Source organism: Vicia villosa, linkage group LG3, assembly GCF_029867415.1.
Source record: "Vicia villosa cultivar HV-30 ecotype Madison, WI linkage group LG3, Vvil1.0, whole genome shotgun sequence".
Lineage (NCBI taxonomy): Eukaryota > Viridiplantae > Streptophyta > Magnoliopsida > Fabales > Fabaceae > Vicia > Vicia villosa.
Genome location: NC_081182.1, coordinates 69,993,029 through 70,011,097, shown reverse-complemented (window position 1 = coordinate 70,011,097; position 18,069 = coordinate 69,993,029). Strand labels below are relative to the sequence as shown.

Here is an 18,069-nt window from a genome sequence, read left to right as displayed (position 1 = left end):
TGATGGAAACCTCCGGATCTTAAAAAAGTTTATTTTTAACCTTCATCTTCAAGTGTTAGGCTTTATAGATTTCTGAGTTTTTTTCTTACCTTTTTTCATTGTTTTATTTTTCAGGCATTGTTCTACATCAATGAGCCATAACATATCTATTTCCTCAATGAGTTTTTCTCTTAACTACTTTTTCAGTATTTGTATGTTCTATTTATTCTTTCTTCATCATTTTTTTTCCTTTTGTTTGCATGTTTGATTTTGTGGTTGATGTTAAGGTGTGAAAGTAACTGTAGCTTGATGGAATTTTTGGGAAGCTGTTGGAATTTTTGAGGTTCCCACATGCTACTACTGGTGTTTGATGGTCTGCTTCTTCAAAAACAAGGTTTGTTATTTTTTGAATTTTTATTATACAAGTCTTCTTTAATCGATATTAAGAAATATTAATTATGTGTTGATTCAATCCAAACAAAAGTTACATATTTTGTAACTTCTATTCTGATTTGTATTAAATTATGTGATTTCTAAATAAATATTTGCATATTCATAAATATACATCAATTTTATCAAATCTAAAAAAAAAAATTTCCATACTCATTCTGATTTTCTCCTTCTTTTGTTCTTCTCCTTCTTTTGTTCTTATTTATTTTATTTTTTTTTATAATTTTTTGCAGATTTGCACAAGAATTAAGGATTTTGTTCTTATTTATTTTATTTTTTATAATTTTTTGCAGATTTGCACAAGAATTAAGGAGAGAGACTATATTTACCTTTCAATTGAGTCTTTCCAAAGCACCATGTCCAATGGAACCATTACTGCAGCAACCTACTCCTCATTATTTTTTTTTCTGAATACCCTCATCTATGTAGTCGACGTGACATTATTGAATTTTTATTTTTATTTGAAAAATATGGAATATTAATCATTTATTTTTCTTTACAAAATATAATATTAATATTAATAGACCTATCTTATAATATTTAGAGTTTGATGTGATATCTCTCATTTTTTAAGAAATCAAAAGCACTCTTATAATTAGTTCAAAATATTATAAGTTAATTTTGTCTGGAGTTTAAATTTCAAAAACATAATTTTTGTTAAAAGTAGCATTTTGTAATTTAAACGGTTTATATAGATTCTATTATATTTACTTTCTATGTTAAACATATTAAAATTATATTTTTTATTTAAAAAAAATCAAACAGATTAAAATTATATTTTTTATTTAAAAAAATCAAGTTAAATATTATTTTATTAGTCGTTAAATGATTATAGGAATGAGTCATATGAATTATATAAAGTTGAATGATATATTATAGTTTATAGCAAGTTCTAACCAATTTCAATATTCCTACTTTAAAAACCAGCCTCTAATAAAATATTAATAACAGAATGAACATAAGAATTATATGAGTTATTCACTTTCATGAATAAATAAACTATGAGAAATTCAATTTCATATTTTATGCATTAAGAAAACAAACTTTCATTGTTGTTTCACTATTATTTATATACGAGGAATGAAAAATAAATGATGTATTCATCAAATTAATCATCTATTTTATTTGTTCTTGGAAATATTTTTAGTTATTTTTTATTGTAAAATTTTAATTTATAATAATGATAATGTTTTGAAAATGACAATTACAACAGTTTTGAATTTTTATTTTTATTTTATATTTTAAAAAATATGCATCACTCATATATAGAATATTAATCTTATATTTTTGTTTGTAAAATATAATATTATGATCTAAAACCAAGATCTCACATTGTTCTAAGAATTAAAAAAATATATTCTAAAATTCAGATCTCATAGTGTTTCAAAAATTTTAAAAAAATGTTCTAAAACACCCGTATGTCACCCAGATGTCACATTGTTCCAAGAATTAAAAAAAATATTGTAAAACCCAGATGTCACATTATTCCAAGAATAAAAATGAGATGGACATTAAAATAAAATATGGACATTAAAATAAAACTATGAAATTACGTTATAAAGTGAAATTACGTTATAAACGTGGAATTATGTTATAAATTGACAATTTATGATAATAATTCATTAATTACCATGATATTAATTTTCAATTTTCAATTTATTTTTAATATTAATTAATTACGTTAATTATGGTAATTAAATTTTAATACCATTTTTAATATCAATTTTCAAATTATTAATAATACCAATTTACTTTATATTTTCAGTTTTTCAATTTATGATAATTAATACCTTTATTCTAAAATAAATAATTTTTTTTAATTTTAAATGCAACATTAATTTTTATTTTCAATTTTTTTACAATTATTGCATTATTTTTTAATTTAATATTAATATTTGATATTTATGATAATCATAAAACTATTCATCTTTATCAAACTAAAAATGCAATTGGATTTCAATAAAAAGTATATTTTTATTAAATAGTGTAAATAATTAAAATAATGTAAGAAATTTAAAATATTTATTGATAAAAAAAATGTTACTACTGATTAGTTGGATAAATAAATGACTTTATTATATGGGGAGATCCATGACCAAAATTCTTAATATATAAATTGCTTTAATTATAATTTATTTTATAATCATTCATGTCATAAATTTTTATTTCTGATAATAATTAGAATACAGTAATTTTGTTACTACTTTTATGGATGTTAATTATTATTTGGCAAAGAGAAAATAAATGCAATAAAATTTTAATAAATTTATTTTCTTCTAATATGAAAATCATATAAAATAGAAAAATGAAATTATTAATTCAAATATTTAAATATGAGAATTAATCAACTATTAGAATATTGAATATTAACGGGAACATAAAATTACTGATCAAAATATTAAAAATTAACAGAAACATGAAACTACTGATCACAATATTATAAATATTAACGAGAATCTAAAGTTACTGATAAAAATATTGAATATTAACGAAAACATGAAATTACTGATCAAAATATTGAATATTAACGAAAACATGAAGTTACTGTTCACAATATTGAATATTAACGGAAACATGAAGTTACTAATTAAAATAATGAATATTAACGACAATATTGAATATTAACGGGAACCTGAAGTTACTGATCACAATATTTAATATTAACGGGAACATGAAATTACTTATGACAATATTGAATATTAACGGGAACCTGAAGTTACTGGAATATAATAGTGAATATTAACGGGAACATGAAATTATTGATCACAATATTGAATATTAACGGGAACATGAAGTTACTGATCACAATATTGAATATTAACGGGAACCTGAAGTTATTGATCAAAATATTAAATATTAACGGGAATATGAAGTTACTAATCAAAATATTGAATATTAACGGAAACATGGAGTTACTGATCAAAATATTTTGAAATTAATGAGAACGAAGTTTATGAATAAAATATTAAATATTAACTGGAACATGTTACTGAACAAAATATTGATTATTAACGGGAAAATGAAGTTATAAAAGGTTGTTTAGACACAATTTAATTTTGGTGCTTTAAATTTTGTTCCTAAATTTTTTTAGACACATGAAGTTACTGATCAAAATATTTTGAAGTTAACGAGAACGAATTTCGTGAACAAAACATTAAATATTAACTAAAACATGAAGTTACTGATCAAAATATTGATTATTAACGGGAACATGAAATTACAAAAGGTTGTTTAGACATAATTCTTTCAATTTTGTTCCTGAATTTTTTTAGGCACAATTTAATGTTAATTATTCTTATTTTTTTCCACAAAAATATTACATACTTTTAATATTTTTTTTAATATGTGAAACAAATGCGCGTCCCATATCAGAACCCGTGCGAACGCACGGGTTTGTTACTAGTTCTAATATATTAGAATATATATGCATGCAGCTTGGGATGACAAGTATGTTGGTGCACAAATTCTTATTACAAAGGTATATATTAATATTAATATTATTCAATCTAACTCATCAATATTGCTACCTAAATATTCTAATATATTGGAACATATATGCATGCAGCTTGTTTTAGATGGAAGAGTACCGTCTTCAGGAAACACCAGGAGGTTTATCATGGGTTCTACCATGGGCTAATAATCAATATGTTGCTTCTGCTACATTTGCAATATCCACTTACTCTAAATATTTATCTTCAAAAAAAGCCTCCCTCAAATGTAGTGGTGATGCCGTTTCCATATCCACTTGCTCTAAATATGTTGCTTCTGCTACATTTGCAATATCCAGTTACTACTAGTAGTATAGTTAAATGAAAAATAACAAACAATAAACAGGGACAGCAAAGGTAGAGCTTCAAATGTGGGCGTAAATTCTAGAAAACAAATACAAAAATATGCAAGCAACCTTAGACTAGAATAACAAGGGACCAAATACAGAAATATGCAGTATAGAATAGAAGAAATATGTTAAAAGGCAGCATGAATATAAGAAGAAAAACAATGCTTTACCTCATTCCTATCACCAATACACTGATCACCAATAATAAGCCATAGATATTCTTCAAATTCTTCATCAGGAGCCTACATAAAAAAAAACTCAATCACAGCACATATAGAGTTGCAATGGTAAATTAAAAGCAGCTGAAAATAAAAGGTAAGCCACCAAGCTGGCATTCCCGTATAAAACACTATTTAATCAAGTCAGTGGAAAGCTTGACTAAAGTCAAACTTTATCTATAAATAATGCTACGCTAACTTAAGAATCAAGAGCATATTTAAGGAATGATCAAAGTAGCCTCATATTGTAAAAATTAACAATAACAATTGAAGAAAGGAACGCACCAAACGAACATCAAAAGCTTTTGCAATGCCGGCTAAGGTAACATCTGAATGCAGTGGACCTACACCTCCCCATATAATACCTAGAAGCAGGCCAGATGAATAATATGAACCATCATTTGATTTTCAAGAAATGTCACAACTTTCTAAGCATTTGTATATTACCATATCAGTCTTAGATTTCCGTCGCTCAACTTCTTCTGCCACAGAATCTATCTGTACAAAACACATGTGCCATAAAAATAAAAGTAAAGGATTGGGTTAATGATGTCTATATTGCAGTTTGCATATGGTCTGTATCCAACCAACTTTTATATCTGTAAAGCAAAACCATTAATAAATACAGAGGTAGGACTTCTATAAAAATGAACTCACATTATTGTGAACTACAGAACATTGCAACACGGACCAACCAATGGAACCCAGCTTCCTACATAAATATGGTCCCAACTGATCCTCAACAATTCCAAACCTGAGCTATGGAGCAGGGTAAAGAATAATAGAACATTAAAAGAGCAGCTGAAGGACAATAAAAAAGCATTCACTGTACTGCACAGCAAGACATGATGGAGATTAAAAATCTGCGGTTTCATTTATTTTTCTTTCATTAAAAATGCTGTTTGTTCATGAGTATAACCAACTATGACAAAATATAGTAGCTCGGCAACAAATTAACCAGTATAAAATCAAAAAATTCAACAGGTTTAACATTGAATATTGATGATCCGAAACTCAAAAAGAGGGATAAATAGTCAGGTATAATTGAACTATCTCCCAATGGAAAATTATAATGCAGAGCATACTAGTAAACAGAGCATAGAGTTTCCAAAAGATTCAACATAATCCAATTGTCCATGTGATATTCTGGTACTTACAGAATCTCATCTCCCATAGCAATGACTGATGTTGTGAGTGTGCTGTTTTTATGCACATCCAAGCCATTGCTATCAGCAGTAAGTTGTCCACCAGAAGAAGATTTCCTTTTAACCCTCCCTGCCCTCTCTAATCTTCCATCAGAAAGTAAATATGCTGGTTTGAATTTATTGAAAGAATTAATGATGGATAGTAAGGAATTGGGAAAAGTGTCATATATGTTGCCAATTGAAGTATATCTGCACAAGATCATAAAGTTATAATTGCACACTGAAACTATTTGAATAAACACAATCAACTGGAACATAAGATCAACAATGATGGTACGATTAATAAATGCTAGAGATGAAATTGGTTGCTTTGACTTGTAGCTTCATGTAGTCTTATCCTATTAGGACCCTACTAACTCACAACCTCCACCATATGCAAAAGTGTATTTTTATGAGGTGAAATGAATTATAAATGAACGGCAAATACAAACGGTAATTTCATGTGAAAAGAGCTGACATTTGTAAACCAGTTCAGAAACTATGCATAAGAGAAATTCAGAGCTAAATAAACAATCGGATTCTATAACATTCTAATAGCTTGATTAATTCTCACCCCAAACCAAATCGAACTTCAAACCTAGCTCAGAACCAATTCTGCATCCCAATACAAATATGCCAAACAAATATGTCAAGCCAAGTACATTACCTGCCAAAAATATACTGAAAATTAGAACTGCATTCATGCCCAAAACAATTCAAAAGAATAAGACTACATGAAGCTGCAAGTCAAAGTAAAACCAGCATGTTTGTTCAATTCAACATCCAATTCATGTTCTACAGATTCATACCAAGCCAAAACACTTCAAGGCCAATGTTAATTCATCGTATCAGTTCAAGTGCATAAACGACTACTACGAAGGAAGGTTAAGGTTGAGTCTCGACTCAAATTTGATTGAAAATTCCAAAATTATCATTAAAACATTGTAAATTTAAGGGGAAATTTTTATTTTTTAGAGGGCAAAAAGATATCGGGCCAGAAAATGCTCAGGACCGGTAACCTCTCAGCTCCGCTATCCTGCTGTTTACCCTACGGCGGCCGTTATAGTGTTCTCCACCGCTAAGCGGTCGACATCGGCTCCACTTCGTTATAGCGCCACTATTGATTACTCTGTTGCAAACTACAACACAATTCCATTTGCATCAACAAGAATTAACGAATATTATATGAAAACTTTCACTCACTCATCTTAAACTACTTCGACGGGTTACAAAATACACAAAAACACAGAGGGAAGGCGGCAAATTTTTGTTATTGTTGAATGGACTAACAATTATGTACTGATAACTATAGTTAGTAATTCTATCAAATAACACTAAACAGTAGCAACATAATTTTCCAATAGGAATTAACTACTAACTTCTAATAGTTTTATTAACACTAACAGTAGCCCAATTGGATTTAAAATTATTGCAATCAAAATGAAAAAGATACCTGAACTCCACCGTCGCCGCCTTCCCTTTGAGAAATCTCAAACTCACGATTCTTAGCTAGTAACACCACGTCCAATACTGCAAAGGCATAACGCCGAAATATCAAACTCAAATCGTAGAAACCATGGAAGAGAAATCTGAAATGAAAAACGAAGTTCACTAAAGTACTTGATTGGAAAACCCCAAAATCAAAACCTCCGAACGAGAAATCACCAACCCTGTATGAGAAACCCCAAATGCCAAAACCCTAGAAACAACTTATGGCAATCGTGTGAGAAGGCTTGGAAGGAATGATGCAACTTGCAAGAAGGGTTTTGTGGATATTTTGTTTTTTCTGAGTGAATCAAGTTTGGGAGAGATGTTGGTTCCTTCAAAGAGTGCAAAAGGAGAGAGTAAATGAGAACGTGGGAGATGGAATTGAAAAGATAATATTGAAGAAATCTTGCGGGATGATAAATACCTAGCAAATTTTATTGTCATTGACACTTGCGGGGTGCTCCTCACCCTGCAACCTCCGTGTCTGACACATGTCCCTACCACATTCCATCATCATTAATTATCAGGTTTATTTTTTTTCAAAATTTTAAAAAAAAAACTTGCAAAGTGGACCGCACCTCGCAACGTAAAAAGGAATTGAGACTTGCGGGGTGGTTTGCACTTCGTAACTTTTGTGTCAGTAAAATCAACAAAGAGTCACCTGTCACCCTGACTTCTCAGTAAATTTAATATTTAATTTTCAATAACTTTTTTAAAACATTGTTGCGGGGTGTTTAACACTCTGCAACTTTTTTTTCTAAAATTTCAAACTTCCCTCCCTCCTTTGTGAGATGGAAAAACATTTATATATATTTTTTTAAGAAAACTGAGTTGCGAGGTGGTTTGCATCCCGCAACTGCAATAATTTGTGAGGTGCTAGTCACCTGGCAAATTCACCCAGCTAATCACCAGTTTTCTTGTAGTGCTTATAATAGTATGTTAAATAAAATCACGAGGTAAATGTCATTTTCAAGACTTCTTTAGATTAAACTCATTAATCAAATTAAATGGTGATTCTAATTCGACTTCCGGTTGCACAACATTCAAATTCTCCGTATTTTTTCTATCAACTAAAAATCTCCTCATCTCTAAACAAAAGATAAAGTAGTTACAAGAATTCAACCTTGATATAAATTTATTGTCAAATTCAACAATATTGTGTATATACAATCACCACTATTATGAATTCAACAACAATAAAATAAATTGTAAAATAAATTAATAATATATAAAATTAAAATAATATTTCATGATTTCTTATAGTTATTAAAAATTAATATTTATATATTATAATCATAGAAAGAGGATGAGAAACATAAACAAATAAGTAAGACCAAAACTTTAGAAAAGGATATTTTTTATTTCTTCAATGAACCAATTCATTGTAGTTCCAATCTCTTATATGAAGTTGCAATCTCTTTTATATGAAGTTGCAATCAACTCTTTAGGTACAAGAGTAGAAATTATAGAAAAAATAACATAAAAGCAATTGAAATTTGAAAATAATTTTTTTTTAATTTCAGTAATTAATTTCATTATTAAACCTAAGATCCCAAATACTAAATAACGAACCACCAATCAAAATACAAAGATTAGAAGGAAAATAATTCAATGAAAAAAGAGAAATAGAGGGAGGACGGGAAGAGGACCAGAGAATGGCGGAGTCGTGGTTACGGAGATGGGAGGAGGACGACGGAGCCGCGGTCTCGTAGAGATGGACTGTAAAGGTGTGTTACATTTGGCAAAGTTTAACGATTTCTTTTTGTTTTTACCCTCTCTTTTTTCTTTTTTTTCTCCTTTAAATTTTTTACCTTTTCTTTTATTTTTTGACCCAAAAAAATTGGGTTGGCCCAAAAAGTTTGGGCAATTTCCCAAGGTGGTCGTAGGTTGAAACCACCACTGACTGGTATTAAGTTGATGGTTTCTAGAAAGATGGTTGACTCATTGTATTAAAAAAAATTATGATAACATGGTGGTCATGCGTGTTTTCCGATTGAATTAGTGTGTCACATGGATGAATGGACTCACTTGAAAGTATATTGTTTTGTATATCAATCGTAAGTAAGAGTTTCACAATGAATATAAATTATTGTGAAATACAACAATATTTGATCACACATAGACTTTTGATGTGTGACACATAGAATAATAACAAATAAAATAAATGGTATCAAGCAAAATTATTAAATCTTTCATCTAGTATATGCAAATCTACACGAGAAAGAACAAGATAAAAGACGGGATCACAAAGAATTTTTTTTACACGATTTGATTAACCGAACCACTGGGGGAGAACATCTATTTAATTTACTAAACATCAAAAGTTATTACAAAAGATTACAGTCTAAGTTACAAGAAAATAGTTTTCCAAACTCTCCAAAACAACCCATATTTTCTACTCTTAAGTGTTTCATAGGAAAGTTTACAATAAGATACATTTAATGTTGGAGGAGAATATATTTTGAGGGAAAATCATCATTTCGATTAATAATGATCATGTCCTGTTGAAGCACAATTCAAGAGTTGAAACTCTCAAAAAGACCTAATGGCTTACATGATTAGTGAGTGAATTGAGTGATCAACAATGTGAAATTCAGATGCATTATGATAGTTTTAATATCATTTATTTGATATTTGTTTGGATGGAGATTGTTGAGCATATAGATCATAGGCATAATCAATATTACTTTTTTTTGCACTTTTATCATTTATTTTCTCATCTGTCACTAGTTGTTAACTTTAACATATTTTATTGTTTTAAAAGTCCTTCTTAAATGTGCACTGATATAGACAATTTTTCATTGCACCCTTATTCATTAGGGCGCATCTCTGAAAAATCCCAAAATATTCTTGAGTGAATTCAGAGATACATCTTTAGACGTATTAAATCTCATTTTTTGTTAAAATTTAGTTCGGAGATACATCTCCGAATTAACCTCAAAAAAATTTGGAGATGTATCTCTGAATTTTTCTCATGCAGTTCATTATGTTATTTGAACCCATTTACTAAACCTTTTTATTGAAATTGACGTTGTTGTCGAAGACTCTCATTCGATTTTAACTAATATTAGAGTCATGGGAATTATATCCTCACGTTATGGCCCTTGCGTTCCTGCGCTTCTGGCATTTACGCGACCTAACATAAAAAACTCGACTTTATGAACAATCGACTCTGAAACGAAATTTTTACCGTGTCAATTCATCAGAAAAAATCAGGGATCAAAGCCCCTTATTATGGGACAAGATACGGGACACCACCCTAAAAATCCTAAATTTCTTATTTTTCTATTTTATTTGATTTATTTTCCGTTTTTATATTTTTCGAAAAAATCTGGAATAGACACTTTATTTGATTTTATTTGATTTTTTTGTTGTGTTTTCATAATTTTATAATTTTATTTTAATCGTTTTTTATTTCTCAATTGTTTTTCTCAATAGAAAAATTGTTGGTATTCACATATTTATTGCATTGTTGTTGCCACGGCTACTAGGTGTGTCTATCCGATATACATAAAAATATATTTTTTCGGAAATACATAAAAATATATTTTTTTTCGTAAAAAATAAGTTTTATCCGAAGATGCATATCTAAAAATACATTTTTTCCGTAAAGAATAAAGTTTATTCATAGAATCATATATGAAATTACTTTTTTTCGTAAAAATAAAGTTTATTCGGATATGCATCTTCAAAATTAAATATTGTGTAAAAAGAAACGTTCAGAGATATATATTCAAAAATATATGTTATTTTTAAAATTTCACTATAGACCTGGGAGAATGTATAAAGTTACAAGGAGAAGTTGTCCAAATATATGGTCAATAAATTATATATATATATATATATATATATATATATAATATATATATATATATATATATATATATATATATATATATATATATATATATATATATATATATATATATATATATATATATTGATGTAGTTACATATATATGTTTGGGCTTGCTAGTTTTCAAATTGGCAGAAGAAAATGAATCACTGCCTTATAATATTGATGTAGTTACATTCAACAAAATTTGTGGAGTTTCGGTTTACATTATATCAATAACAAATCTTCTCAAACCAAAAAAATTTCCTATAGCTGAATCTCAGTCACTCATTTATCTCTATTGCATTGCATCGAATTCATTAAAAGAAAGTTCAATAATAAAGATCTCTACTAAACTCTCTTCAGTGCAATCGTAAGGAAAAGAATTTCTTTTCACAAGTCTTGATGATAGTGGATGAGGAAAAAGAACTATTTTCATAAAATTGTGTTATGGTACCGCCAAAACTTTTAGGCTGAGACACTAAAAAGCAACGAATGGTGGGACGGTAAAGTAAAGATATTCTAGCACTTGGTTAAATATAATTCTAGCACTTGGTTAAATATATTCAACAATAAAGTTGGGAAATCAGTTAGTTACATCTTTAGATCAGTAGTATCATAAATAATATGTAATCATTATACTTTTTCATATGTGAGATTAAGAATCTTCTTTGTAGTAGTACTCCAAACACGCATTAAACCGATAATATAATAAAATTTTAGATATACAATTTGAATGTTTATTTTGACATAAAATATATAATTTGAATTCAAATTTGCACATATGTCATTAATTATCGTCATTAACTAGAGCTTTATATTCGATATAGTTTGATAGCAAGAAAAAAAGAAGAACATATTAATAATTCACACTCTTAACACAAACAAGAAAATATGTGATTGATTGCCTAATAAGGATATGGAATCGCTAAGTTTATATGTGTGAGTAATATTGTAGTTTTTTTTTATATTTTTTTTTTCACATCAAACTTTTTTATGTTTTTTTAAATTAATTTTGTTAATATTTTTTTAAATTATTTTTTTAAATTATCAAAATATTATATTCGAGACTAAGCCCATTTTTTGTTTAAACAACATTACTCTCAAACTGTATTCAATTCATTAGATTAGTTTATAAATATTAATTTTATTTTTATGATGAATTCTTATTTACCCAACTCAAAAAATTGGATAAATTTATCCTTAGTGTAAAATGTCTTGAAAACAATAAACAAATGTACTATTTAATAAATAATTAAATATGTAAAAGCTAAATGGTGTTATGTGATTGGTTGAAGGTACACTATCGATCTTTTTGTGATGGGTAGAGAAGTTGTCTCCTATTTCTTTACCAACTAACGTGGGACTATAACACTGATAGCATTTACGTACCATCACTGAGTCAGATTACTTGAAGCTTGTATATTGGATCCCAGATACCCTTGATAACATTCCTGCAAATGCCTCATACCGTGTCGGTGTCGATTCTTTACCGTCTCACCATTCGGTCGCAAGATCGGATACCAAGATTCTATGAGATATTGGATCGAACTCTAGTATTGTCGAAGGGTAGCTTCGTGGTTCGATAGTTCGACAGAGTTAAGTATGAAGTCGAAGGATTGTTCACATGCTGGTGTCGAAGTGTGCATGCTGTAGTCGAAGATGGGTATAGCATGTAGATGTCGAAGATGCTAGGGTTGTAAGCATGTTAAATTAGGTTTTAGTGTTTAAACCCTAATTTGTTAAGTTAGCTTGTTTATTAAGTTGGCTTGTGTAATGGGCCTTGCTGAAAAAGCCCATTAGTTAGTATGTTAGGTTTTATTATAAATAGCATACTAGTCTCTCATCATTGCTAAGCTGCAAATCCTAATTTAGGGTGAGAGAGGTTATTTGTTATTCTTGTAAACTTGTAATCTTGTTTTAAGAGAAAGTAAAAGAATAGCAGTTATAACCAATTCTTTTGTTCTTATTCTCTTCCCTAATTCCCTATTATACTTTGTTATTGGTATCGTTTTTCACAACAAATTGGTGCGGTGAGCGTGGAGAAGATGCCTTCAACAAAGTATGAGATTGAAAAGTTCACCGGAGTGAATGATTTCGGTCTGTGGCGCTTGAAGATGAAAGCCCTACTGGTTCAGCAGGGTTGTTTGGAAGCGTTGAAGGGAGAGGCAGCCATGAATGCAGAATTGACGGCAGCAGAGAAGACGAATATGATCGAGAAAGCACACAGCGCAATTTTGTTGAGCCTTGGTGATAAGGTTCTCCGGCAGGTATCAAAGGAGACGACGGCATCAGGGTTATGGGTGAAACTTGAAAGTTTGTATATGACCAAATCGCTGGTAAATCGACTCTACCTGAAGCAAGCTTTGTATTCATTCAAGATGATTGAAGACAAAGTATTGGCTGAGCAGTTGGATATGTTCAACAAGCTGATTCTTGATCTTGAAAATATTGATGTGAAGATCGATGATGAAGATCAAGCGCTGTTACTATTGTGTTCTTTGCCTCGATCACATGCTCACTTCAAAGAAACTCTCTTGTATGGAAGGGAGTCCCCTGACGTTTGAAGAAGTTCAATCAGCCTTGTACTCTAAGGACTTGAATGAACGAAAGGAGCATAAACCTTCGACTGTTGGCGAAGGTTTGGCCGTTAAAGGAAAACTCTTACGAAAGGATGGTAAGTTCGACAAGAAGAAAGGCAAAAGCCAGTCGAAGTCTTACAGTGGCGAAGCATCTGGCATTCGATGCTATCATTGTAAGAAGGAGGGTCACACAAGAAAGGTGTGCCCTGAACGCCTGAAAGATCATGGAGGTAAGGATAATGGCAATGCAGCCATTGTTCAAGATGATTTTGAATCATCTGATGTTCTTGTGGTTTCAAGCAGTGACTCTAAGAAGGAGTGGATTATGGATTCAGGTTGCACTTGGCACATGACTCCAAACAAAGACTTGTTCGAGGAATTATGTGATCAAGATGGTGGATCAGTATTGCTGGGAAACAACAAGGCTTGCAAGATTGCAGGTGTTGGATCTGTGAGATTCAAGCTCCATGATGAGTCAATAAGGTTGTTGACTGAAGTCAGGTATGTTCCTGATTTGAAGAGAAATCTGCTTTCTCTTGGTGAATTCGACAAGAAAGGATATGTTTTCCAAGGAGAGAAAAGTATCCTAAGAGTCATGAAGGGTTCGAAGGAAGTCTTGAGAGACGTGAAGAAACAAGGCTTGTATACCCTTGAGGCTGAAGTTGTAAGTGGTTCGACAAATGTTGCATCCACGAAACCTTTGTCGAAAACAGAAATCTGGCACATGAGATTGGGCCATGTCAGTGAAAGGGGTCTGGTCGAATTAGGGAAACAAAATCTGCTTGGTGGAGACAAAGTCGAAAAGCTGAAGTTTTGTGAACCCTGTGTACTTGGAAAATCTTGCAGAGTGAAGTTCAACAAAGGCAAACAAAGAACACATGGATCCCTTGATTACATCCATGCTGATCTTTGGGGGCCTGCAAGGTGTCCATCACATTCAGGAGCAAGGTATTTTCTATCCATAGTAGATGATTATTCCAGAAAATTATGGGTATTCATCCAGAAGACTAAGGATGAAACTTTTGAGAATTTCAAAAGTTGGAAGACTCTGGTTGAAAATCAGACTGGCAGGAAGGTCAAGAGGTTGAGAACCGACAATGGCCTTGAATTTTGCAATGAGGCATTCGACAGTTTTTGTGATGCCTTTGGTATTGCAAGGCACAAAACTACTGCAGGTACTCCACAGCAAAATGGTTTGGCTGAAAGATTTAATCGAACTATTTTGGAGAGAGTCAGATGCATGTTGACTAGTGCGGGGTTAAAGAAGGTGTTCTGGGCTGAGGCTGTTTCGACAGCAACATATCTGATAAACAGATGTCCTTCGACAGCGTTAGATATGAAGACACCTGAAGAAGTTTGGTCGGGACATCCACCAGATCTCGACAAACTGAGAGTATTTGGCTGCGTAGCCTATGCTCACATTAGGCAAGACAAGGTCGAACCTAGAGCTCTGAAATGCATGTTCATGGGATACCCTGAAGGAGTCAAAGCTTATAGGCTATGGTGCCTAGAGCCAGGTCACAGGAGGTGTATCACCAGTCGAGATGTAGTTTTCAATGAAGTTGAAATGGCTTTTAAGAAAACTGATGATGTTGGTCGAAGTACAGAAACATCTGACGAAGAGCTGGAACAGGTAGAGATTCCTGTTGAGGTGGAGCATGTTGATGCTGAATTGCATATCCCAGATGAAGTCGAAGAAGAAGCAGAAGATGCTGAAGTTGAGGAAACTGACGATGACTACCTATTGTCGAGAGATAGGTCGAGAAGAGTCATCAAGCCACCTCAAAGACTTGGATATGCAGATCTTATAGCTTATGCCTTAATCTCTGCAAGTGAGGTTCTAGACGAAGAACCTAGAGACTATAAGGAAGTTATGAGGAATCGAAATAAGACTGAATGGCTGAAGGCCATGGATGATGAGATAAAATCTCTTCATGATAATCATACCTGGGAACTGATCAAGAAACCTGCTGGGGCAAGGTTAGTCAGCTGTAAATGGATTTTCAAAGTTAAGGAAGGAATTGAAGGAGTGACGTCGAAAAGATACAAGGCAAGGTTAGTTGCAAGGGGTTTCACTCAGAAAGAAGGTGTCGACTTCAATGATGTGTTTTCTCCTGTTGTGAAGCATAGGTCCATTCGAATGTTGCTTGCCATGGTGGCACAGTTCGATCTTGAACTGGAACAAATGGATGTGAAGACTGCGTTCTTGTATGGTGATTTAGATGAAACGATCCTGATGAGGCAACCTGAAGGGTATGTCGAAAAGGGGAAGGAAGATTATGTGTGCGAGTTAAAGAGATCTTTGTATGGGCTGAAACAATCTCCTCGACAGTGGAATAGGAGATTCGACAAGTTCATGGCACGCATAAGTTTCATTAGAAGTCAGTTCGACCACTGCGTTTACTTCAGATTTCGACCTGGTAATTCATTTGTTATTTTGTTGCTTTATGTGGATGATATTCTCATAGCAAGCAACAATGTCGAAGATGTGATGAGGGTGAAGGCTGAACTCAATAAGGAGTTCGATATGAAGGATCTGGGAGCTGCTTCCAGGATTCTTGGAATTGACATTCGAAGAGATAGAAAGAAGTCGAAGTTATGCCTATCTCAAGAGGCATATCTACGGAAGATTCTTGAAAAGTTTGGTATGTCGAATTCGAAGCCAGTTGTGACTCCAACAAACCCTCAATTCAAGCTGAGTATTGATCAGTGTCCCAGTACTGATGTCGAAAGAGCCTATATGAATAGCATCCCATATGCTAATATAGTCGGTTCTTTGATGTATGCTATGGTCTGTACTAGACCCAACATAGCATACGCAGTAAGTCTTATAAGCAGGTACATGGCGAATCCTGGAAAGGCTCACTGGCAAGCATTGAAGTGGATTTTAAGGTACATAAATGGGTCTCTGAATAGAGTCCTAATTTATGGTGGAGCCTTGGGTGAAGATAGTAAAGCAGTAATAGAAGGATATGTCGACTCTGATTATGCAGGTTGTATGGATTCCAGAAAATCTATTTCTGGATATGTTTTCACTATGTTTGGCACTGCAATTAGTTGGAAAGCAACACTTCAGAAGGTTGTTGCTCTATCAACCACTGAAGCGGAGTATATTGCCCTAACTGAAGCTGTGAAAGAAGCATTGTGGCTTGAAGGTTTTGCAAAGGAGCTGAAACTTCAAAGTCGAGGTATCACTGTTAAATGTGATAGTCAAAGTGCAATACACGTGTCGAAGAATTCAGCCTATCATGAGCGAACTAAGCACATTGATGTGAGGCTGCATTTCGTCAGAGGAGTAATCGAGCGTGGAGAAGTCCAAGTGCTGAAGGTTTCGACTGAAGACAATGCTGCTGATATGATCACCAAGACATTGCCGATTTGCAAGTTTTTCCACTGTATGCAGTTGATAAAGCTGCATGAAGAAAGCTAGTTTGTTCCTTGACGTTGTAGAGTTAGGTCCAAGGTGGAGATTTGTGAGATATTGGATCGAACTCTAGTATTGTCGAAGGGTAGCTTCTTGGTTCGACAGAGTTAAGCATGAAGTCGAAGGATTGTTCACATGCTGGTGTCGAAGTGTGCATGCTGTAGTCGAAGATGGGTCTAGCATGCAGATGTCGAAGATGCTAGAGTTGTTAGCATGTTAAATTAGGTTTTAGTGTTTAAACCCTAATTTGTTAAGTTAGCTTGTTTATTAAGTTGGCTTGTGTAATGGGCCTTGCTGAAAAAGCCCATTAGTTAGTATGTTAGGTTTTATTATAAATAGCATACTAGTCTCTCATCATTGCTAAGCTGCAAATCCTAATTTAGGGTGAGAGAGGTTATTTGTTATTCTTGTAAACTTGTAATCTTGTTTTAAGAGAAAGTAAAAGAATAGCAGTTATAACCAATTCTTGTGTTTCTCTTCTTCCTTGTTTTATACTTTGTTCTTGGCATTGAATTCGCAACAATATATATATATATATATATATATATATATATATAGAGAGAGAGAGAGAGAGAGAGAGAGAGGATAAGATCAAATGATACCAAGGTGTCAAAGTTTAATTTGACATCAAATCTCAACCGCTAAAAAATTGATTCAATGGTCATATTAAATTAAATAAAATAATAAAAAATATATATAGTATATTTTTTCGCCTAAAAAATAGGCTATTTATATGACCGTTTGATCTATTCTTTTAACAATTGAGATTTGGTGTCAAACTAAACTTTGACACCTTGGTGTCATTTGATCCTATCCCTATATATATATTGTTATTTTTTCTGTTTAATTTAATATGACAGTTTGATCAATATTTTTAACGGTTTAGATTTGGTGTCAAATTAAACTTTGACACTTTAGTGTCATTTTTCCTAAAATATCAACTTTTGGTGGCATATATAGGGATAATTTAGGAACATTTATAGGACCTTTATCAACTAAGATAGGAGTTTCCACCATCTTTCAAGATGAATTATATAGAATCATGCTTGCTATCCAATGCAGTAACATGAA

The 18,069-nt window shown here is 31.8% G+C and overlaps 1 protein-coding gene and 1 long non-coding RNA gene across 11 annotated transcripts; both read right to left on the bottom strand.

The window, feature by feature from the left end:
* Positions 1-3,414: 3,414 nt before the first annotated feature.
* LOC131661816 (uncharacterized) lies at positions 3,415-4,847 on the bottom strand. The gene is made up of 3 exons (XR_009301264.1): positions 4,771-4,847; positions 4,438-4,509; positions 3,415-4,194 (listed from the first exon to the last, which is right to left on the bottom strand). It is a non-coding gene; the product is annotated as an uncharacterized LOC131661816 (long non-coding RNA).
* Positions 4,848-4,849: 2 nt separating this feature from the next.
* LOC131661815 (uncharacterized) lies at positions 4,850-7,634 on the bottom strand. Of its 10 annotated transcripts, XR_009301256.1 has the most exons (6): positions 7,290-7,629; positions 7,123-7,199; positions 6,244-6,336; positions 5,643-5,879; positions 5,143-5,244; positions 4,850-4,983 (listed from the first exon to the last, which is right to left on the bottom strand). XR_009301256.1 is itself a non-coding variant. In XM_058931453.1 (3 exons), the coding sequence occupies exons 1-3, from the start codon at positions 5,945-5,947 to the stop codon at positions 4,894-4,896; spliced, it is 492 nt and encodes a 163-aa protein (XP_058787436.1). In that variant the 5' UTR covers positions 5,948-6,237; the 3' UTR covers positions 4,850-4,893. The 10 variants fall into 10 exon arrangements, 1 of the variants encoding a protein (XP_058787436.1); XR_009301255.1 differs by having other exon boundaries at positions 5,143-5,879; positions 7,290-7,633; XR_009301261.1 differs by having other exon boundaries at positions 4,852-5,879; positions 7,123-7,258; positions 7,339-7,634.
* Positions 7,635-18,069: the final 10,435 nt, after the last annotated feature.

What these genes read in the sequence shown, in the direction of transcription:
- LOC131661815 (XM_058931453.1), bottom strand. Translation starts at nt 5,947, where the DNA reads ATGTTCCAGTTGATTGTGTTTATTCAAATAGTTTCAGTGTGCAATTAT. An exon ending in GCTATGGGAGATGAGATTCT is followed by an intron (nt 5,240 to 5,642) that starts GTAAGTACCAGA and finishes TCCATAGCTCAG; the next exon opens with GTTTGGAATTGTTGAGGATC. An exon ending in GTTCTGTAGTTCACAATAAT is followed by an intron (nt 4,984 to 5,142) that starts GTGAGTTCATTT and finishes TGTTTTGTACAG; the next exon opens with ATAGATTCTGTGGCAGAAGA.